The 22,909-nt window shown below is 45.6% G+C and overlaps 1 protein-coding gene across 3 annotated transcripts in view; it reads right to left on the bottom strand.

Annotated features, from left to right (window-relative positions):
- vwa8 (von Willebrand factor A domain containing 8) overlaps positions 1-22,909 on the bottom strand; it is a 474,906-nt gene that overhangs the window by 38,146 nt on the left and 413,851 nt on the right. For 2 of the 3 annotated variants that reach the window (XM_041211497.1, XM_041211499.1), the window contains one exon: positions 21,568-21,724. In XM_041211497.1, the coding sequence (XP_041067431.1) occupies positions 21,568-21,724 (157 nt within the window). Of the gene's footprint in view, positions 1-7,429; positions 7,517-21,567; positions 21,725-22,909 lie in introns of those variants that run through there. The other variant, XM_041211500.1, reaches the window with a different exon arrangement.

Raw genomic sequence — 22,909 nt, 5'->3', positions numbered from 1 at the left:
AATCCCAATGAAGTTGGAATTTGGAGTTGGAAATGAGGCTGCTGGGAGCTGTAAAGAATTGAATGGCTCATTGAAAGACTCATTCAAATGGAGGTCTTGTGGCTCGCACCTCTGCCTCTGAGCCAGAAGCTCCGGGTTCAAGTCTCACTCCAGGATGTGTTAGCCAAGGAACGAGTGTTCCTACAAATTAGGAACAGGAGTAGGCCACTTGGCCCCTAGAGCCTGCTCCACCACTCAATTAAGATCATGGCTGATCTGATTGTAACCTCAACCCTACATTCTTGCCAACCCCTGATAACATTTCTCACCCCCTTGTTAATCAAGAATCTATCTAGCTCTGCCTTAAACATATTCAAAGGCTCTGCTTCCACTGCCTTATGAGGAAGAGAGTTCCAAAGATTCAAACCTTCTGAGAGACAAAATTTTTCCTCATCTCTGTCTTAAATGAGTGATCCCTTATTTTTAAGCAGTGACCCCCAATTCTATATTCTCCCACAAGAGGGAACATCCTCTCCACATTCACCCTGTCACAACCCCTCAGGATCTTATACGTTTCAATTAAGTTACCTCTTACTCTTCTAAATTCCAGTGGATACAAGCCTAACCTGTACATGCTTTCCTCATAGGATAACCTGCCTATTCCTAATATTAGTCTAGTAAACCTTCTGTGAACTGCTTCTAACGCATTTACATCTTTCTTTAAATAAGGCGGCCAATGCTGTACATAATACTCAAGATGTGGTCTCACCAGTGCCCTGTACAACTGAAGCATAATCTCCCTACTTTTGTAGTCAATTCCCCTCACAATAAACAATAACATTCCATTAGCTTTCAAATTTTCATGACACGGTTCAACAGGTTGACAGTGAGCCAGTAAATCCAACTCTTTCCCTGCTATTCCCCAAAGGGGGAAAATTGTGTGCGAAGGTACGAAACAAAGAAACTCATTCAAAACTTTTCAGTTATCCAGAATATGAAGAGAATTGGAATTGACAGTAGTGGTAGAGAGGTAGTGTTTTGTGTTGACCATGCATCTTTGGAAGTATGGGATGAATTTACTGAGGCAGTAGTTTGTAGCTGATTAATAGAAGCAGATAAGAGTGGAGCCCTGGACATGATCTTCTAAAACTCTGCTTTCAGGGATTGTTCACTTATATTTGGAAAACTGTCAATGTCACTCCATTGGTTAAGTAGGGTAGGGGAGATAAGCCAGGAAAATATTAAGGTATTAGTCTTAACAACCGTTGTGGGAAGTTACTAGAATCTGTCATTACAAACAGAGTGACTGAGCACTTGGATAAATATGAATTAATCAGGAAGAGCCAGCATGGATTTTAGAGGGTAAGTCATATCTGAGCAACCTAAACAAAAACAGAATTACCTGGAAAAACTCAGCAGGTCTGGCAGCATCGGCGGAGAAGAAAAGAGTTGACGTTTCGAGTCCTCATGACCCTTCAACAGAACTAGGTGAATCCAAGGAAGGAGTGAAATATAGGATGGTTTAAGGTGTGTGGGAGGGTTGGGGGGGGGGGCGCGCGGGTGGTGGGTGTGTGGGTGGGGGGAGAGAAGTGGAGGGGAGTGGTGTGGTTGTAGGGACAAGCAAGCAGTGATAGAAGCAGATCATCAAAAGATGTCACAAACAACAGAACAAAAGAACACATAGGTGTTGAAGTTGGTGATATTATCTAAATGAATGTGCTAATTAAGAATGGATGGTAGGGCACTCAAGGTATAGCTCTAGTGGGGGTGGGGGAGCATAAAAGATTTAAAAATATTTAAAAATAATGGAAATAGGTGGGAAAAGAAAAATCTATATAATATATTGGAAAAAACAAAAGGAAGGGGGAAGAAACAGAAAGGGGGTGGGGATTGAGGAGGGAGTTCAAGACCTAAAGCTGTTGAATTCAGTATTCAGTCCGGAAGGCTGTAAAGTGCCTAGTCAGAAGATGAGGTGCTGTTCCTCCAGTTTGCGTTGGGCTTCACTGGAACAATGCAGCAAGCCGTGGACAAACATGTGGGCAAGAGAGCAGGGTGGAGTGTTAAAATGGCAAGCGACAGGGAGGTTGGGTCATTCTTGCGGACAGACCGCAGGTGTTCTGCAAAGCGGTCGCCCAGTTTACGTTTGGTCTCTCCAATGTAGAGGAGACCGCATTGGGAGCAAAAAATACAGTAGACTAAGTTGGGAGAAGTGTAAGTGAAATGCTGCTTCACTTGAAAGGAGTGTTTGGGCCCTTGGATGGTGAGGAGAGAGGAGGTGAAGGGGCAGGTGTTAGATCTTTTGCGTGGGCATGGGGAGGTGCCATAGGTGGGGGTTGAGGAGTAGGGGGTGATGGAGGAGTGGACCAGGGTGTCCCGGAGGGAACGATCCCTACGGAATGCCGACGGGGGGGGTGAAGGGAAGATGTGTTTGGTGGTGGCAACATGCTGGAGTTGTCGGAAATAGCGGAGTTTGATCCTTTGAATGCGGAAGCTGGTGGGGTGATAAGTGAGGACAAGGGGGACCCTATCATGTTTCTGGGAGGGAGAAGGCGTGAGGGTGGATGCGCGGGAGATGGGCCGGACACGGTTGAGGGCCCTGTCAATGACCGTGGGTGGAAAACCTCGGTTAAGGAAGAAGGAGGACATGTCAGAGGAACTGTTTTTGAAGGTAGCATCATCGGAACAGATGCGACAGAGACGAAGGAACTGAGAGAATGGGATGGAGTCCTTACAGGAATTGGGGTGTGAGGAGCTGTAGTCAAGGTAGCTGTGGGAGTCGGTAGGCTTGTAATGGATATTGGTGGATAGTCTATCAACAGAGATTGAGACAGAGAGGTCAAGGAAGGGAAGGGAAGTGTCAGAGATGGACCATGTGAAAATGATGGAAGGGTGGAGATTGGAAACAAAATTAATAAATTTTTCCAAGTCCCGATGAGAGCATGAAGCAGCACCGAAGTAATCATCGATGTACCAGAGAAAGATTTGTGGAAGGGGGCCGGAGTAGGACTGGAACAAGGAATGTTCCACATACCCCATAAAGAGACATGCATAGCTGGGGCCCATGCGGGTACCCATAGCCACACCTTTTATTTGGAGGAAGTGAGAGGAGTTGAAGGAGAAATTCTTCAGTGTGAGAACAAGTTCAGCCAGACGGAGGAGAGTAGTGGTGGATGGGGACTGTTCGGGCCTCTGTTCGAGGGAGAAGCTAAGGGCCCTCAGACCATCCTGGTGGGGGACGGAGGTGTAGAGGGATTGGACGTCCATGGTGAAGAGGAAGCGGTTGGGGCTAGGGAACTGGAAATTGTTGATGTGACATAAGGTGTCAGAGGAATCATGGATGTAGGTGGGAAGGGACTAGACAAGGGGAGAGAGAAGGGAGTCAAGATAATGAGAAATGAGTTCTGTGGGGCAGGAGCAAGCTGACACGATCGGTCTACTGGGACAATTCTGTTTGTGGATTTTGGGTAGGAGGTAAAAGCAGGCCGTCTGAGGTTGGGCGACTATCAGGTTGGAAGCTGTGGGAGGAAGATCCCCAGAGGAGATGAGGTCAGTGACAGTCCTGGAAACAATGGCTTGATGTTCAGTGGTGGGGTCATGGTCCAGGGAGAGGTAGGAGGAAGTGTTTGCGAGTTGACGCTCAGCCTCCACGAGGTAGAGGTCAGTGCGCCAGACAACAACAGCACCACCCTTGTCAGCAGGTTTGATGACAATGTCAGGGTTGGACCTGAGAGAACGGAGTGCAGTAAGTTCAGAGAGAGAGAGATTAGAATGGGTGAGAGGAGCAGAGAAATTGAGACGACTAATGTCGCGCCGACAGTTCTCAATGAAAAGATCAAGAGATGGTAAGAATCCAGAGGGAGGGGTCCAAGTGGAGGGAGAATATTGGAGGTGGGTAAAAGGATCCGTTGAACGGGGAGAGGACTCCTGCCCAAAGAAGTGAGCCCGGAGACGAAGACAGCGGAAGAAGAGTTCAGCATCGTGCCGAGCCCAAAATTCATTGAGGTGAGGGCATAAGGGTATGAAACTAAGTCCTTTGCTGAGCACTGAACGTTCAGCATCGGAGAGGGGAAGGTCAGGGGGTATAGTGAATACATGGCTGGGGCTGGGATTGGAAGATGGGGTGGGTACGGAGGGACAGGCAGGGTTGGATGGGTGTTGGTGTCAATGAGTTGTTGGAGCTTGCGTTCCTTAGCACTTGAGAGAAAGAGAAAAAGTTTCTTGTTGAGAAAGGAAATATGGCTGTGAACAATGGCTTGATGTTCAGTGGTGGGGTCATGGTCCCCACCACTGAACATCAAGCCATCTCCTTTCTCAGTGACTGTCTCCGTCTCTGACTTACCCCACGTGGATTTCAACTGAAATTCCACCCCTCATGTTTTGAACCCACCCAGGATTACAGGTATCTCCGGGACATAAAACGTTTCTTGGACTGCTGTTCCCGTCACATTCTGAGATCAGCACTCAGTACCATGTGCTGCCATATGAACACACTCGACCTCTCCCTCCAGCAGCACCGCCGTACCCTTTCTCAAAGCTGCGCGTGGCCCCAGTTTCATTTTATTCTTCGTCTCATCCGACGCCTCAACAGGAAACTTTTTCTCTTTCTCTCAAGTGCTAAGGAACGCAAGCTCCAACAACTCATCGACACCAACACCCATCTAGGACCCTCCACCCCTGCCTGTCCCTCCGTCCCCACCCCATCTTCCAATCCCAGCCCCAGCCATGTATTCTCTATACCCCCTGACCTTCCCCTCTCCGATGTTGAACGTTCAGTGCTCAGCAAAGGACTTAGTTTCATACCGTTACGCCCTTACCTCAATGAATTTCGGGCTCGGCAGGATGCTGAACTCTTTTTCCGCCGTCTTCGTCTCCGGGCTCACTTCTTTGGACAGGAGTCCTCTCCCCGTTCAACGGATCCTTTTACCCACCTCCAATATTCTCCCTCCACCTGGACCCCTCCCTCTGGATTCTTACCTTCTCTTGATCTTTTCATTGAGAACTGTCGGCGCGACATTAGTCGTCTCAATTTCTCTGCTCCTCTCACCCATTCTAATCTCTCTCTCTCTGAACTTACTGCACTCCATTCTCTCAGGTCCAACCCTGACATTGTCATCAAACCTGCTGACAAGGGTGGTGCTGTTGTTGTCTGGCGCATTGACCTCTACCTCGCAGAGGCTGAGCATCAACTCGCAAACACTTCCTCCTACCTCTCCCTGGACCATGACCCCACCACTGAACATCAAGCCATTGTTTCCAGGACTGTCACTGACCTCATCTCCTCTGGGGATCTTCCTCCCACAGCTTCCAACCTGATAGTCGCCCAACCTCAGACGGCCTGCTTCTACCTCCTACCCAAAATTCACAAACAGAATTGTCCCAGTAGACCGATCGTGTCAGCTTGCTCCTGCCCCACAGAACTCATTTCTCGTTATCTTGACTCCCTTCTCTCTCCCCTTGTCCAGTCCCTTCCCACCTACATCCGTGATTCCTCTGACACCTTACGTCACATCAACAATTTCTAGTTCCCTGGCCCCAACCGCTTCCTCTTCACCATGGACATCCAATTCCTCTACACTTCCATCCCCCACCAGGATGGTCTGAGGGCCCTTAGCTTCTTCCTCGAACAGAGGCCCGAATAATCCCCATCCACCACTACTCTCCTCCGTCAGGCTGAACTTGTTCTCACACTGAAGAATTTCTCCTTCAACTCCTCTCACTTCCTCCAAATAAAAGGTGTGGCTATGGGTACCCGCATGGGCCCCAGCTATGTCTGTCTCTTTATGGGGTATGTGGAACATTCCTTGTTCCAGTCCTACTCCAGCCCCCTTCCACAAATCTTTCTCTGGAACATCGATAATTACTTCGGTGCTGCTTCATGCTCTCATCGGGACTTGGAAAAATTTATTAATTTTGTTTCCAATCTCCACCCTTCCATCATTTTCATGTGGTCCATCTCTGACACTTCCCTTCCCTTCCTTGACCTCTCTGTCTCAATCTCTGGTGATAGACTGTCCACCAATATCCATTACAAGCCTACTGACTCCCACAGCTACCTTGACTACAGCTCCTCACACCCCGCTTCCTGTAAGGACTCCATCCCATTCTCTCAGTTCCTTCGCCTCCGTCGCATCTGTTCCGACGATGCTACCTTCAAAAACAGTTCCTCTGACATGTCCTCCTTCTTCCTTAACCGAGGTTTTCAACCCACAGTCGTTGACAGGGCTCTCAACCGTGTCCGGCCCATCTCCCGCGCATCCACCCTCACGCCTTCTCCCTCCCAGAAACATGATAGGGTCCCCCTTGTCCTCACTTATCACCCCACCAGCTTCCGCATTCAAAGGATCATCCTATGCCATTTCCGCCAACTCCAGCATGATGCCACCACCAAACACATCTTCCCTTCACCCCCCCGTCGGCATTCCACAGGGATCGTTCCCTCCGGGACACCCTGGTCCACTCCTCCATCATCCCCTACTCCTCAACCCCCACCTATGGCACCTCCCCATGCCCACGCAAAAGATCTAACACCTGCCCCTTCACCTCCTCTCTCCTCACCGTCCAAGGGCCCAAACACTCCTTTCAAGTGAAGCAGCATTTCACTTGCATTTCCCCCAACTTAGTCTACTGTATTTTTTGCTCCCAATGCGGTCTCCTCTACATTGGAGAGACCAAACAAAAACTGGGCGACCGCTTTGCAGAACACCTGCGGTCTGTCCGCAAGAATGACCCAACCTCCCTGTCGCTTGCCATTTTAACACTCCACCCAGCTCTCTTGCCCACATGTCTGTCCTTGGCTTGCTGCATTGTTCTCGTGAAGCCCAACGCAAACTGGAGGAACAGCACCTCATCTTCCGACTAGGCACTTTACAGCCTTCCGGACTGAATATTGAATTCAACAGCTTTAGGTCTTGAACTCCATCCTCAATCCCTACCCCCTTTCTGTTTCTTCCCCCTTCCTTTTGTTTTTTCCAATAAATTATATAGATTTTTCTTTTCCCAACTATTTCCATTATTTTTAAATATTTTTAAGTCTTTTATGCTCCCCCCACCCCCACTGGAGCTATACCTTGAGTGCTCTACCATCCATTCTTAATTGGCACATTCGTTTAGATAATATCACCAACTTCAACACCTTTGTGTCCTTTTGTTCTTTTGTCTGTGACATCTTTTGATGATCTGCTTCTATCACTGCTTGCTTGTCCCTACAACCACACCATCCCCCTCCACTTCTCTCCCCCCACCCACCCCACCACCCCCACCCCCACCACCCCCCCCCCAACACACACACACACACACACACACACACACACACACACACACCTTAAACCAGCTTATATTTCACCCCTTCCTTGGATTCACCTAGTTCTGTTGAAGGGTCATGAGGACTCGAAACGTCAACTCTTTTCTTCTCCGCCGATGCTGCCAGACCTGCTGAGTTTTTCCAGGTAATTTTGTTTTTGTTTCAGATTTCCGGCATCCGCAGTTTTTTTGTTTTTATCCCTGAGCAACCTAGTTGAAGTTTTCAAGCGGGTACCTACTGTAGTAGATAAGAGCGTGTTAATGGATGTTATTTATACAGAAGGTTTTCAATATGACACCACACAAGAGACTACAAAAACTAGAGCACGTGGAATAAAAATAAATTGTTACAATTACATATGGTTTTTGTAAGACCATATCTAGAGAACTGTGTACACTTTGGTCTCCTTACCTAAGGAAAGCTATTCTTGCCTTGGAGGGAATACAACAAAGTTCACTGGACAGAATCCTGGGATGAGGGGATTATTCTATGAGGAGAGATTAAGTAAACTAGTTCTATGTTCCTGGTATTCCCTTGGATATAGAAGAGTAAGAGGTAATCGAATTGATGCATTTAAGATGATTAAAGGGTTTGTTAGAACAGAGTAAAACTATTTCCTCTGGGAGGGGAGTTCAGAACAAGAGGACATAACCTTAAAATTAGAGCTAGGCTCTTCTAGCATAATGTGAGGAAGCACTTCTACACACAATGGAAATCTGACACTGTCCTCTGCAAAAATCTGTTGAAGCTGATGATCAGTTGAAAATTCCAAAGCTTAGATTGATAGATATTTGATAGGCAAAAGTATTAAAGGTTATGAAACCAAGGTGGGTAAATGGAGTTAAGGGATATATCAGTCATGATCTAATTAGTTTTACCAGGTTTGGTTGCATGTATTCCTGGAGGCTTCATGGTGTGATCCCCCACCTTTGCCTGCTCTACTCCACACTCCCACCACTGCTCAGCCAACATGTCCACCCTCCCATCCTACTGGAAAGCTGATTGGATGCCAGATAATGCAACCTTTCTTCCATCTTCATTATTTTTACAACAAATAATTGAAAGTGCTCAAAGGAAAATCATTTTTCTCCTGGGTCGCTCACCAAAGGCCGGGATTTTCCGGCCCCATTGTGGGCGGGACCTGCCACAGGTGAGTCCACTGACTTGCAGCGGGACCGGAAGATCCCGGCGGCGGGCAGGTGCGGAAAATCCCACCAAAAGTGTTCTGAGGATTAATATTGAGCTCCTGAAAACTCCAGGACAATCCTGGAGGGTTGGCAACCTCACATCTAATTGAATTGTGGAGCCAACTGGAGGAGATAAAATGGCCTATATCTGTTCCTTGATGCTGTGTGTACATGGAGGAGAAACCATTGAGGAAATTTAGTACTACACTGGGGAAGATGGAGTGGAGTGACCAGTGACCAATGCTGCAAAGTTAGACTATAGAGGGGAGATTGGGGGGTGGGTGCAAGTGGGAGGTGGAGGGGGGATAATGTCGAATACAGGAGGAGAAGTTAGGGATGATGGCATGCATCTGGCATGTGGAATGGTGTGTGTGACCTTGGTCAGAGTGGTCACAGTGCTGTTGAGGAACTTGAACAGGGAGGTGAGAGAGGCGGGTGGGCAATTGGGAAACAAAACTGCCATCAAGTATGAAATAGAGGATAAATTAAAAAAGGGAAGGCTTTATAGTGATGTTATCTTAATGACAGTCCTCACGATGCACTGAGAGGACCTTGATAGTGATCTCTTTGAGTTGATCCAAGGCCTGTGTAGAGTTACATCAGTGTGTGTGCATTAAGGCAGAAAGAAAAAGTACCCAACTTTCTTATGCTGGGAGACCTGGATTCTCATAGTGCAGTGAGACCTTTGCTTTTAACTTCCATAACTGCATCCAGATTACTCTGCCCCTTAACCTAAGTTCACAGCATTCTCACTCGGGCTCTGCAAAGATGTTTGAATATTAAAGGGCTGTAGTGTGTTTGAGTATTGAAGGGATGTAGTGAGTATTAAAGGGGTGTAGTGTGTTTGAGTATTAAAGGGATATATTGTGTTTGAGTACTAAAGTATTGAGTTGCATTTTGTCTGCACTGGAGTGCTGCTTTGGGCTACAGTACAGTGCTTAAGTTGGAGTTTGGTGACTGAGGGAACGAGGTGATCCTTTGAATACCGGGAGTACGGTCGAGTATTTACTACTTTTATCACTTATAGTTTTTAAGGTCTTATTTTGTGGTTCATCGTTAGTAAGGGCTATATTCTGTAGCATCGAGGAGCAGGGAAGAAGGGCCCTAGAGTAATTGATATTATTTGATATTAAGTATCTTCCAAAAGGTTTAATTTAATTTAAAGGGGTAAATCATGGCAGGAGAGCTCAAAGCCATGGTGCGCTCCGCCTGCTCTACGTGGAAAGCTGGGAACATTTCCAGTGCCTGAGGCCAGCATGTGTGCGGGAAGTGTCTCCAGCTGCAGCTCCTGGAAGCCCCAGTTTCGGAACTGGAGCGGCAGCTGGGGACAATGTGGAGCATCCGCGAGGCAGAGAGTATCATGGATAGTACATATAGAGAGGTGGTCACACCGCAGGCTAAGAGTCCACAGGCAGGAAGGGAATGGGTGACCACCAGGCAGAGCAAGAGGACGAGGCCGGCAGGCAGTGCAGGAATCTCCTGTGGCTATTTCCTTGCAAAACAGATATACTGCTTTGGATACTGTTGAGGCGCAATGGCATCTCAGGGGAAAGCAGCAACAGCCAAATTTGTTGAACCACAGTTGGCTCTGCTGCACAAGGGGAGGAGTAAAACATGTGAGAATGCAATAGATATAGGGGGTTCAATTGTAATGGGAATAGATAGGTGTTTCTGTGGCAGCAAACAAGACTCTAGGATGGTATGTTGCCTCTCTGGTGCTAGAGTCAAGGATGTCTCAGAGTGGTTACAGGACATTCTGAAGGGGGAGAGTGAGAAGCCAGTGGTCGTGGTACACATTGGTACAAACGACATAGTAAAAAAGGGATGAGGTCCTAAGAGCAGGATATAGGGAGTTAGGAAATAAGTTGAAAAGTAGGACCTCAAAGGTAGTGATCTCAGGATTACTACCAGTGCCACATGCGATTCAGAGTAGAAATAGCTGGATATATCGGATGAATACGTGGCTGAAGAGATGGTATGAGGGAGAGGGTTTCAGATTTCTGGGACATTGGGACCTGTTCTGGAGGACGTGGGACCAGTACAAACTGGACAGTGACTGATGTCCTAGGGGGAACATTTGCTAGAGTGGTTGGGGCAGGTTTAAACTAAAATGGCAGGGGTATGGGAACCTATGCAAGGAGTCAAGGAAGAGGAATTAAGGACAGGAACAAAAGACAGAAAGGTGAATAAGAAAAGTGATAGGCAGAGAAATCAAGGGCAAGAATCAAACAGGGCCTCAGTGAAAAATGGTAGGAATGGGACAAGTGATGTTAAAAAGACAAGCCTTAAGGCTTTGTGCCTTAACGCCTTTAGCATTCGCAATAAAGTGGATGAATTAACCGCGCAAATAGATGTAAACAGGTATGATATAGTCGGGATTACGGAGACATGGCTGCAGAGTGACCAGGGATGGGAATTGAACATCCAGGGGTATTCAGTATTTAGGAAGGACAGACAAAAAGGGAAAGGCAGTGGAGTTGCATTGTTGGTTAAAGAGGAAATTAACACAATAATGAGGAAAAATATTAGCTCTAACGATGTGGAATCTGTATGGGTAGAGCTGAGAAACACTAAGGAACAAAAAACGTTAGTGGGGGTTGTATATAGACCCCCAAACTGCAGTGGTGATGTTGGGAATGGCATTAAACAGGAAATTAGAGACACATGCAATAAAGGAACATATATAATTATGGGTGACTTTAATCTGCATATAGATTGGGCAAATCAAATTAGTAACAATACCGTAGAGGAGGAATTCCTGGAGTGTATACGGGATGGTTTTCTGGACCAATACGTTGAGGAACCAACTAGAGAACAGGCCATCCTATCTTGGTCTGGGTATTGTGTAATGACCCCTTATGCGAGACCCCTTGGGGATGAGCGACGATAATTTGATAGAATTCTTCATCAAGATGGAGAGTGATGTAGTTGATTCTGAGACTAGGGTCTTGAATCTTAATAAAGGAAACTACGATGGTATGAGGTGCGAGTTGGCTATGATGGATTGGGAAACGTTACCTTAAGAGATTACAGTGGATAGGCAATGGCAAATGTTCAAAGAGCGCATGGGTGAACTGCAATAATTGTTTACTCCTGTCTGGAGCAAAAGTAAAATAGAAAAGGTGGCCAAACCATGGCTTACAAAAGAAATTAAAGATAGTATTAGATCCAAGGAAGAGGCATACAAATTGGCCATAAAAGACAACAGACCTGAGGACTGGGAGCACTTTAGAATTCAGCAAAGGAGGTCCAAGGGATTGATTAAGAAGGGGAAAATAGAGTACGAGAGTAAGCTGGCAGGGAACATAAAAACTGCCTGTAAAAGTTTCTACAGGTATGTGAAGAGAAAAAGATTGGTGAAGGCAAATGTAGGTCCCTTACAGTCAGAAACAGGGGAACTTATAATGGGGAACAAAGAAATGGCTGACCAACTGACATACTTTGGTTCTGTCTTCACAAAGGAGGACACAAATAACATACCAGAAATGTTGGGGAACACAGGGTTTAGTGAGAGGGAGGAACTGAAAGAAATCAGTATTAGTAGGGAAATGGTGTTAAAGAAATTGATGGGACTGAAGGCCGATAAATCCCCAGGGCCTGATAATCCACACCCCAGAGTACTTAAGGAAGCGGCCCTAGAATGGTGGTCATCTTCTGAGATTCTATAGACTCTGGGACAGTTCCTACAGATTGGAGGGTAGCTAATGTAACCCCACTATTTAAAAAGAGAGGCAGGGAGAAAACAGGGAATTATAGACCAGTCAGCCTGACATCAGAAGTGGGGAAAATTCTAGATTCCATTATAAAAGATTTAATAGCTGAGCACTTGGAAATCAGTGGCAGAGTCAGCATGGATCGACAAAAGGGAAATCATGCTTGACAAATCTACTGGAATTTTTCGAGGATGTAATTAGTAGAGTTGATGAGGGGGAGCCAGTGGATGAGGTTTATTTGGACTTTCAGAAGGCTTTCGACAAAGTCCCACATAAGAGATTGGTGTGTAAAATTAAAGTGCATGGGATTGGGGGTAGTGTATTGAAATGAATAGAAACCTGGTTGGCAGACAGGAAACAAAGAATAGGAATAAAGGGTCTTTTTCCGAATGGCAGGCAGTGACTAGTGGGGTACCGTAAGGATCGGTACTGGGACACCAGCTATTTGCAATATATATTAACGGTTTAGATGAGGGAACTAAATGTAATATCTCAAAATTTGCAGATGACACAAAGCTGGGTGGGAGGGTGAGCTGTGAGGAGGATGCAGTGTGATTTGGACAAGCTGAGTGAGTGGGCAAATGCATGGCAGATGCAGTAAAATGTGGATAAATGTGAGGTTATCCACTTTGGTCCCAAAAACAGGAAGGCAGATTATTATCTAAATGGCTATAAATTGAGAGAGGGGAATGTACAACGAGACCTGGGTGTCCTCGCACACCAGTCACTGAAGGTAAGCATGCAGGTGCAGCAGGTGGTAAAAAAGGCAAATGGTATGCTGCCCTTCATAACCAGAGGATTCAAGTACAGGAGCAGGGATGTCTTGCTGCAATTATACAGGGCCTTGCTAAGACCACACCTGGAATAATGTGTGCAGTTTTAGTCTCCTTATCTGAGGAAGGATGTTCTTGCTATAGAGGGAGTGCAGCAAAGGTTTACCAGACTGATTCTTGGGATGGCAAGACTGACATATGAGGAGGGATTATATTCGCTGAGGTTCAGAAGAATAAGGGGGGATCTTATAGAAACCTATAAAATTCTAACAGAACTAGACAGGGTAGAGGCAGGAAGGATGTTCCCGGTGGTGGGGGAGTCCAGAACTAGGGGTCACAGTCTGAGGATACGGGGTAGACCATTTAGGAATGAGGTGAAAAATTTCTTCACCCAGAGAGTGGTGAGCCTGTGGAATTTGCTACCACAGAAAGTAGTTGAGGCCAAAACATTGCATGTTTTCAAGAAGGAGGTAGATATAGCTCTTGGGGCGAAAGGGATCAAAGGATATGGGGAGAAAGTGGGAGCAGGCTATTGAGTTGGATGATCAGTCATGATCATAATGAATGGTGGAGCAGGCTCTAAGGGCTGAAGGTCCTACTCCTGCTCCTATGTTCTATGTAAAGGGATCTAGTGTGTTTGAGTATTAAAGGGAAATAGTGAGTTTGAGTATTAAAGGGATCTAGTGTGTTTGAGTATTAAAGGAATACAGTGTGTTTGAGTATTAAATGGATATATTGTGTTTGAGTATTGAAAGGGGTATAGTGTGTTTGAGTACTAAAGGGATATAGTGTGCTTGAGTATTAAAGGGATGTATTGTGTTTGAGTATTGAAAGGGGTATAGTGTGATTGAGTATTAAAGGGATATAGTGTGTTTGAATATTGAAAGGGGTATAGTGTGTTTGAGTATTGAAAGGGATATAGGTGTTTGAGTATTGAAAGGGGTATAGTGTGTTTGATATTGAAAGGGATATAGTGTGTTTAAGTATTGAAAGGGATATAGTGTGTTTGAGTATTGAAAGGGATATAGTGTGTTTGAGTATTGAAAGGGATAGAGTGTGTTTGAGTATTGAAAGGGATATAGTGTGTTTGAGTATTGAAAGGGATATAGTGTGTTTGAGTATTGAAAGGGATATAGTGTGTTTGAGTATTGAAAGGGGTATAGCGTCTTTGAGTATTGAAAGGGATATAGTGTGTTTGAGTATTGAAAGGGGCATAGCGTGTTTGAGTAATGAAAGGGGTATAGCGTGTTTGAGTACTAAAGGGATATAGTGTTCTTGAGTATTAAAGGGATGTATTGTGTTTGAGTATTAAAGGGATAGTGTGAGTATTAAAGGGATATATTGTGTTTGAGTATTGAAAGAGGTATAGTGTGTTTGAGTATTGAAAGGGATATAGTGTGTTTGAGTAATGAAAGGGGTATAGTGTGTTTGAGTATTGAAAGGGATATAGTGTGTTTGAGTAATGAAAGGGGTATAGCGTGTTTGAGTACTGAAAGGGATATAGTGTGTTTGAGTATTGAAAGGGGTATAGTGTGTTTGAGTATTGAAAGGGGTATAGCGTGTTTGAGTAATGAAAGGGATATAATGTGTTTGAGTAATGAAAGGGTTATAGCATGTTTGAGTACTGAAAGGGATATAGTGTGCTTGAGTATTGAAAAGGGTGCACTCATTGTATCTCTCAGGTTTTGTAATTACAGTAATTGAAATTATGTTTTGATGCTAAATCAGGCAACAATGTGCATGATCACAGCAGGTCAAGTTGAACATTAGTCCATCATCCTCAGTTCATTGTACTGCAAAGCTTAGACAGTGGTGAAGAGTTTTCACGATCAAGTGAGAATTATCCTGCAGCTGACAGCATTCACTGATGTGAATTACTATCAGTTCAGGAAAATGAAACAGAAGCTGCTTTGATTTCAACACAATGAACAAACTCTAAATGGTCTTTTCAAAACACACTCAGAATAGACTGTGCTTATACTTTCCGGAGTGTTCAATGCTCATTTTTTTTGTCTTACAGTTTGTCAGATGTTTCAATATTAATCAATACTTTTTGAGTGGTTTTAATTGGAGGCTTGCCTCATTCATGATTCAGTTCAAACTTTGTAAATGCTTCCCTTCATGCAGTTGAACAATTAACAGGAAATCCCAAAAGAATTGATGTGTTGACATTGACAAGAAATTGGATGAATCTTGTGCAATGACAAAGAATGTTTTGTTCATGCTTCTGAAATTGGCTATTCCCAATGAGAACTATTTGTGGAGAAATGCTTTTGGAAATCTGAAACTCAGAGTTGTTTACACCAAAAAGGAGCTTACTGGTCTCTCTGTTTACTTTCTCTTTTTCCTTCACTCTAGCCACTTCTGATGAAATGTCATTGACCTGAAATGTTAACTGTTTCTCCCTCCACAGGTGCTACCTGACCTGCTGAATATTTCCAGCATTTTCTGTTTATATTTCAGGTTTCCAGCTCCCGCAGCATTTTGTTTTTGTATTCAGATAGATTTATCCTGGCTGTAAAAGGAGAATAGGAAGGAGTCAATAAGAGACAGTCTGAAGTCTGTGGTGGGATGAAGCTGCTGGTTGATACAAAAACAAAAACAAGGGACACTCTTTCATACGACTGCAAGTTCGAACTCAAGTTCTGTCGAAGGGTCATGAGGACTCGAAACGTCAACTCTTTTCTTCTCCGCCGATGCTGCCAGACCTGCTGAGTTTTTCCAGGTAATTCTGTTTTTGTTCTTGTTTTGGATTTCCAGCATCCGCGGTTTTTTTGTTTTTATCTGTTGGTTGATAGGTTGGAGTCGGTTATGATCTTGCGTCCAGGTTTGGAGAGAGATATTAATAGTGAGCGAGTCCAGCAGCTGTTTAAGGGGTCGCACAGCAGTCGTATAAAAGAGTGTCCCTTGGTGGCAGGAACTGCACAAGTAACACTTGATGCGGCAGGGGGCAGTTGAAAAAGAAAATGGACAGTTCTTTATCTCTTTAGTGTTGTACCAAAAGTTAACTCTGACCTGTTCCTCATGCCGTGAATAACAGGAGAATTTCTGAAATGTTTGAAGGTTGTTCCATAATTCTTCATTTTGTGGCGTTAGCCATAGTTCAGTAGGCGGAAATTTCATCTCATTCAGAGGTTGTGGGCTCAAGCCCTACTCCAGAAACTTGAATAAAAAATCTAGACTGACACTCCAGTGCAATGGTGAGTGTCTGACATGGGGTCTTTCAGAAGAGACATGAAAACAAGGCCCCATCTACCTTCTCAGGTGAACATAAAATATCCCATGACACTATTTTGGAGAAGGGCAAGGGAATTCTCCTCATCTGTATATTGGTCCATGTCTATCGCTCAACTGACATAACTAGAAACAGAAGCCTGTATGTTATCACATGGCTATTTGTGGGTTCTTGCTACTTATAAATTATGATGTTTCCTACAATAAAATGCGGTGGGATCAGTTAACTCAGTTGGCTAGTGTCATGGCTAGCACAATGACGCCAATCCACCTACCAGCTGTGATAGTTAATCGAGGCCTGCCTCCTCACCTTTCCCCACACGTGTGGAGTGGCTGTCCTCAAGCTATAAATTACCATTGTCTCTCTCTCTCTCTAATGGACAGAGATAAATATGGTCCTTTGTGGACTATGGCTAATGAACTTTCACTTTAAAAGTGCTTCATTGGCTCTGAGGTTGTGAAGGGTGCTATATAAACGCAAGTTCTTTCTTTCCTCATGTAGAATTGGATTAAAATGAGCTCTTTCATAGGAAAAAGTAAAACATAACAACATGTAGGTGCTCGTTTCTAGGACTCTGAAAGGAAACATCCCAATCTTGTTCACACTATAATGGAGTGGGGGATCCCTTTTTCCTCTTTTTTATTCATTCACGGGATATGGGCTTCGCTGGCTGGGCCAGCATTTATTGCCCATCCCGAGTTGCCCTTGAGAAGGTGGTGATGAGCTGCCTTCTTGAACTGCTGCAGTCCATTTGGTGTAGGTACACCCACAGTGCTGTTAGGGAGGGAGTTCCAGAGTCTTGACCCAGCGACAGTGAAGGGACGGTGATATATTTCCAAGTCAGGATTGTGAGTAGTTTGGAAGGGAACTTCATTGTGTAATCATCAGCGAGCATCCCCACTTCAATCAAGGCATAGATTATAAAAGTAGGGAGGTCATGTTGGAGTTGTATAGAACCTTGGTGAGGCCACAGCTGGAGTACTGTGTGCAGTTCTGGCCGCTACATTATAGGAAGGATGTAGTTGCACTGGAGGGGGTGCATAGGAGATTCACCAGGATGTTGCCTGGGATGAAACATTTAAGTTATGAAGAGAGGTTGGATAGACTTGGGTTGTCTTGGATAGACTTGATAGCCTTATGATGGAAGGAAGGTCATTGATGAAGCAGCTGAAGATGGTTGGGCCAAGGACACTACCCTGAGGAACTCCTGTGGTGGTGTCCTGGAGCTGAGATGACTGACGTCCAACAACCACAACCATCTTGACTTGTGTTAGGTATGACTCCAACCAGTGGAGAGTTTTCCCCCCAGATTCCCATTGACTCGAGTTTTGCTAGGGCTCCTTGATGCCACACTCGGTCAAGTGCGGGCTTGATGTCAAGGGCAGTCACTGAATTACAAAATCACACAGTGGAGAAGAGGCCCTTTGGCTCATTGAGTCAGCACCGCCATGTGAGAAACACCTGACCTACCTACCTAATCCCATTTACCAGCACTTGGTCCATAGCCTTGAATGTTATGACGTGCCAAGTGCTCATCCAGGTACTTTTTAAAGGATGTGAGGCAACCCGCCTCCACCAAGCTACCAGGCAGCGCATTCCAGACCGTCACCAGCCTCTGGATAAGACGTTTTTTCCCCACATCCCCCTCTAAACCTCCTGCCCCTCACCGTGAACTTGTGTCCCCTTGTGACTCACCCTTCAACTAAGCTGCTCCCTGGCCACCCTGTCCATGCCCCTCATAATCTTGTACACCTTGATCAGGTCGCCCCTCAGTCTTCTCTGCTCCAATGAAAACAACCCAAGTCTATCCAACCTCTCTTCATAACTTAAATGTTTCATCCCAGGCAACATCCTGGTGAATCTCCTATGCACCCCCTCCAGTGCAACTACATCCTTCCTATAATGTAGCGGCCAGAACTGCACACAGTACTCCAGCTGTGGCCTCACCAAGGTTCTATACAACTCCAACATGACCTCCCTACTTTTATAATCTATGCCTTGATTGATAAAGGCAAGTGTCCCCTATGCCTTTTTCACCACCCCACTAACATGCCCCTCCACCTTCAGAGATCTATGGACACACACGCCAAGGTCCCTTTGTTCCTCAGGACTTCCCAGTGTCATACCGTTCATTGAATACTTCCTTGTCAAATTACTCCTTCCAAAGTGTATCACCTCACACTTTTCAGGGTTAAATTCCATCTGCTACTTATCTGCCCATTTTACCATGCCGTCTATATCTTCTTGTAGCCCAAGACACTCAATCTCACTGTTAACCACCTGGCCAATATTTGTGTCATCCGCAAATTTACTAATCCTAACCCCCACATAGTCATCTACGTCGTTTATATAAATGACGAATAATAGGAGACCCAGCACAGATCCCTGTAGTACGCCACTGGACACTGGCTTGCAGTCACTAAAGCAGCCTTCTGTCATCACCCTCTGTCTCCTACAGCTAAGCCAATTTTGAATCTACCTTTTCAAATTACCCTGTATCCCATGTGCATTTGCCTTCTTTATAAGTCTCCCATGTGGGACCTTGTCAAAGGCTTTGCCTCACCCCACTTCTGGAGTTCAGCTCTTTTGTTCATGTTTGGACCAAGGCTGTAATGAGGGCAGGAGCTGAGTGGCCCTGGTGGAACCCAAACTGAGTGTCAGTGAGCAGGTTATTGCTAAGCAAATGGAGCTTGATAGCACTGTTGATCACTCCTTCCATCACTTCACTGATAATTGAGAATAGACTGATGGGGCAGTAATTGGCCAGGTTGGATTTGTCCTGCTTTTTGTGTACATGACATAACTGGGCAATTTTCCACATTGCTGGGTGGATGCCTGTATCGTAGCTGCACTGGAACAGCTTGGCTAGGCATGCAGCGAGTTCTGGAGCAGAAGTCCACAGTATTATTGCGGAATATCGTCAGGGCCCATAGCCTTTGCAGTAACCAGTGCCTTCAGCTGTTTCTTGATATCATGTAGAGTGAATTGAATTGGCTGAAGACTGGCATCAGTGATGCTTGGGGTCTCAGGAGGAGTCCGAGATGGATCTTCCACTCAGCATTTCTGGCTGAAGATTGTTGCAACTGCTTCAGCCTTATCTTTTGCACTGATGTGCTGGCTCCCCCATCATTGAGGATGGGATTTTTGTGGAATCTCCTCCTCCAGTGAGTTGTTTAATTGTCCACACCATTCACGACTGGATGTGGCAAGGCTGCAGAGCTTAGATTGATCCGTTGGTTGTGGAATCGCTTAGCTCTGTCTGGCACGCAAGCAGACCTGTGTTGTAGCTTCACCAGGTTGCCACCTCATTTTTAGGTATGTCTGGTGCTGCTCCTCGCATGCCCTCCTGCACTCTTCATTGAACCAGGGTTGACTCCCTGGCTTGATGATAATGGTAAAATGGGGGAATATGCCGGGACATGGGGTTACAGATTGTGTTCAAGTACAATTCTGCTGCTGTTGATGGCCCATAGCACCTCATGGATGCCCAGTCTTGAATTGCTCGATCTGTTCGAAATCTATCCCATTTAGCACAGTGTTAGTGCCACACAACACGATGGAGGGTATCCTCAATGTGAAGATGGGACTTCGTCTCCACAATGACTGTGCGGTGGTCACTCCTACCGATATGGTCATGGACAGATGCACCTGCAACAGGCAGGTCGGCGAGGATGAGGTCAAGTATGTTCTTCCCTTTTGTTAGTTTCCTCATCACCTGCTACAGACCCAGTCTAGCAGCCATGTCCTTTAGGACTTGGTCAACTCGGTCTGTGGTGGTGCTACTGCGCCACTCTTGGTGATGGACATTGAAGTCTCCCCAGAGTACATTCTGCACTCTTGCCACCCTCAGTGCTTCCTTCAAGGGATGTTCAACATGGAGGAGCACTGATTCATCTGCTGAGAGAGGGTGGTACGTGGCAATCGGCAGGAGGTTTCCTTGCCCTTGTTTGAACTGATACCATGATACTTTATAGGGTCTGGAGTTGATGTTAAGGACTCCCAGGGCAACTCCCTCTCAACTGTATACCACTGTGCCGCCATCTGCTGGGTCTGTCCTGCCGGTGGGTCAGGATATACCCAGGGATGATGATGGTGGAGTCTGGGACATTACCTGTAATACATGGTTGCGTATGGCTCAACCAGGCTGTTGCCTGACTAGTTTTTGGGACAGTTCTCCAAATTTTTGCACAATCCCCAGATGTTAGTAAGGAGGACTTTGCAGGGTTGACAGGGCTGAGTTTGCCGTTGTCGTTTCCAGTGCCTAGGTTGATGGTCCATCCTGTTACATTCCGTTTAGGCTTTTTATCAGTTTGATACAACTGAGTGGCTTGCTAGGCCATTTCAGAGGGCAGCTGAAAGTCAAGCACGTTGCTGTGGATCTGAAGTCATACGTAGGCCAGGCAAGGTAAGGACAGCAGGTTTCCTTCCCTAAAGGGCATCAGTGGACCAGATGGGCTTTTACGACAATCGACAATGGTTCCATGGTCATTCCAGATTTTTACTGGATTCAAATCCCACCACCTGCCGTGGTGGGAATTGAACTCAGGTTCCCAGAGCATTACCCTGATTACCCTGATCTGGATTACTAGTCCAGTGACAATACCACTACATTACCACCTCTCCCGGGTAGAAGCCAGTGTTGTAGCCATTCTGGAACAACTTGGCTAGGGCTGTGGCAAGTTCTGGAGCACAAGTCTTCAGTACGATTGCCAAAATATTGTCAGGGTCCATAGCCTTTGCAGTCAGTCTGAAGGCTAGAAATAGAACTAGGCAAGGTCACATCAGACTTGGCCTCCAAGCAGTCAACTCAAATATATCAAAGGGCAGAGGTTGTCATCTTTTATTCTTTATCTAACCCTTAGTCTAAAGAGTTGTGCAAGAATGTGGAGAAACTGAAATGTATTAGAAATAAAGGGGTATTAATGAAAATAGACTATTATTACATATTCCATCAACTTTCCAACATTAGCAAGTTCCACATTCTCACCATTCTCTGATGTAGAAAAGTTTATTAAGAGAGGGCATGGAAAGCTGGTGCAAAAGAACTCATCACTGCCTCATAAAATTCCTCCTTTTTCCTTCCTTATCCTATGCCCTTCCTCTCTGCTTCCTTCTTCCTTCCTCTCCTCTATGTATTTACCACATTCTTCTTCCCTTCCTCCTGTTCATTCCAAATAGTCGCAGATTGTTTTGAAAGGCAAATGGAAACAGTTGTGTTCTCTGACCTTACGCTAGACTCTCTATTCAACAGGACACCTTTCCTTGAAATTACAGCTGTTGCTAGGCTGAAGATGTGCGTTTGATATAATAATCATCTTCACATTTAGTGGATGAAAGAATAAAAACAGTGCAGTTACGACAATAAATTCAGTGTGCTTACCTCTCCTTGAATGCTTTCTCAGCCATCTCTCTTGCAGCCCTCTTCACTTCTTCTGGCACTGCATCCTTTTCAGCCTGAGACACCTGGTACACCTTGTGCCCTGCATCCAAACGATAGGGACCACCTTTCCCACCGAGTCCAGCAGTATCCCTTCCACCTGGGAATAAAAAGGCATTGATTATAAAAGCAAAAGTCTGGACTCGCCACCTGGGTCAGCCAGCTCCCTGCTTTATGCTGCCTTGGTTGATGATGGGAATGCAATTGTTGGAAAGTAAAATTCAGCCAAGGTTCCTGTTCCTATCTGGTGAGCGGTGTTGGATGCTGGGTGATGACTGGATTGGATTTGGCTTTGATGCTTTCTCCAATCAAGCTGCATGTGGAACAGGCTCAATGGGCTGAATGGTCTTCTCCTGTTCCGGTAACATCCATTGCCCACAGTCATATAAATCTACGTAAAAAATAAGGTGGACAGAAAAAAACCCCATTGAGCCTCCCGTTAACCAAGTTACGGTAATGGAACACAACCCCAGTAGTCCCTGCCCAGTATCAGGAAAGGCATTGTCTACGAGGGGAAAAAAGATTTTAAAATCCAAGGTCAATTCAAAGAAAAAAATTCTCAGACATTCAACTCTGACTCCCAAAGTTGATCAAAATGAGTTCTGGCGGATAGCTTTGGCCACAAGGTGCATTGACCTTCTGCGTGCAACATGATTGGCTGTTTGGAGATTGACACTGGGCTGTAGGCAGAAGGCGGGGAAATGGGATGAGTTTGGGAGCGATACAGGGCTAGGTGGAGAGAGTAGGGCAGTGGATGAGTTTGGGATTGATACAGGGTGATGGGGAGAGAGTGGAGCAGAGAGATTAGTTTGGATTCATACAAGGCATTGAGGAGAGAACATGGCAGTGGGATTAGTTGGGATCGATACAGGGCCATGGGGAGAGAACAGGGCAGTGGGATTATTTGGGATTAATGCAGGGCTGTAGGACGAGGGTGGGACAGTGGGATTAGTTTCGCATTGATACAAGGCTTTGATGAGAGAATGGAGCAGGGGGATTAGTTTGGGAGTGAAACAGGGCTATGGGGAGAGCGGAAGACAGTGTGATTAGTTTAGGATTGATACAGGGCTACAGGATCAGCAGGACAGTGGGATTAGTTTCAGATGGATACACAGCAATGAGGAGAGAGCAGAGCAGTCAGACTAGTTTGGGATTGATGCAAGGCGATGGGGAGAGAGCGGGGCAGTGGGATTAGTTTTGGATTGCTACAAGGCAATGTGGAGAGACCTGAACAGTGGGATTAGTTTGGGGATTGATACAGGGCTATGGGGAGAGAGTGGGACAA

The sequence above is a fragment of the Carcharodon carcharias genome, chromosome 18 (assembly GCF_017639515.1).
Source record: "Carcharodon carcharias isolate sCarCar2 chromosome 18, sCarCar2.pri, whole genome shotgun sequence".
In the NCBI taxonomy this organism is placed as follows: Eukaryota; Metazoa; Chordata; class Chondrichthyes; order Lamniformes; family Lamnidae; genus Carcharodon; species Carcharodon carcharias.
This window is presented reverse-complemented; position numbering and strand designations above follow the sequence as displayed.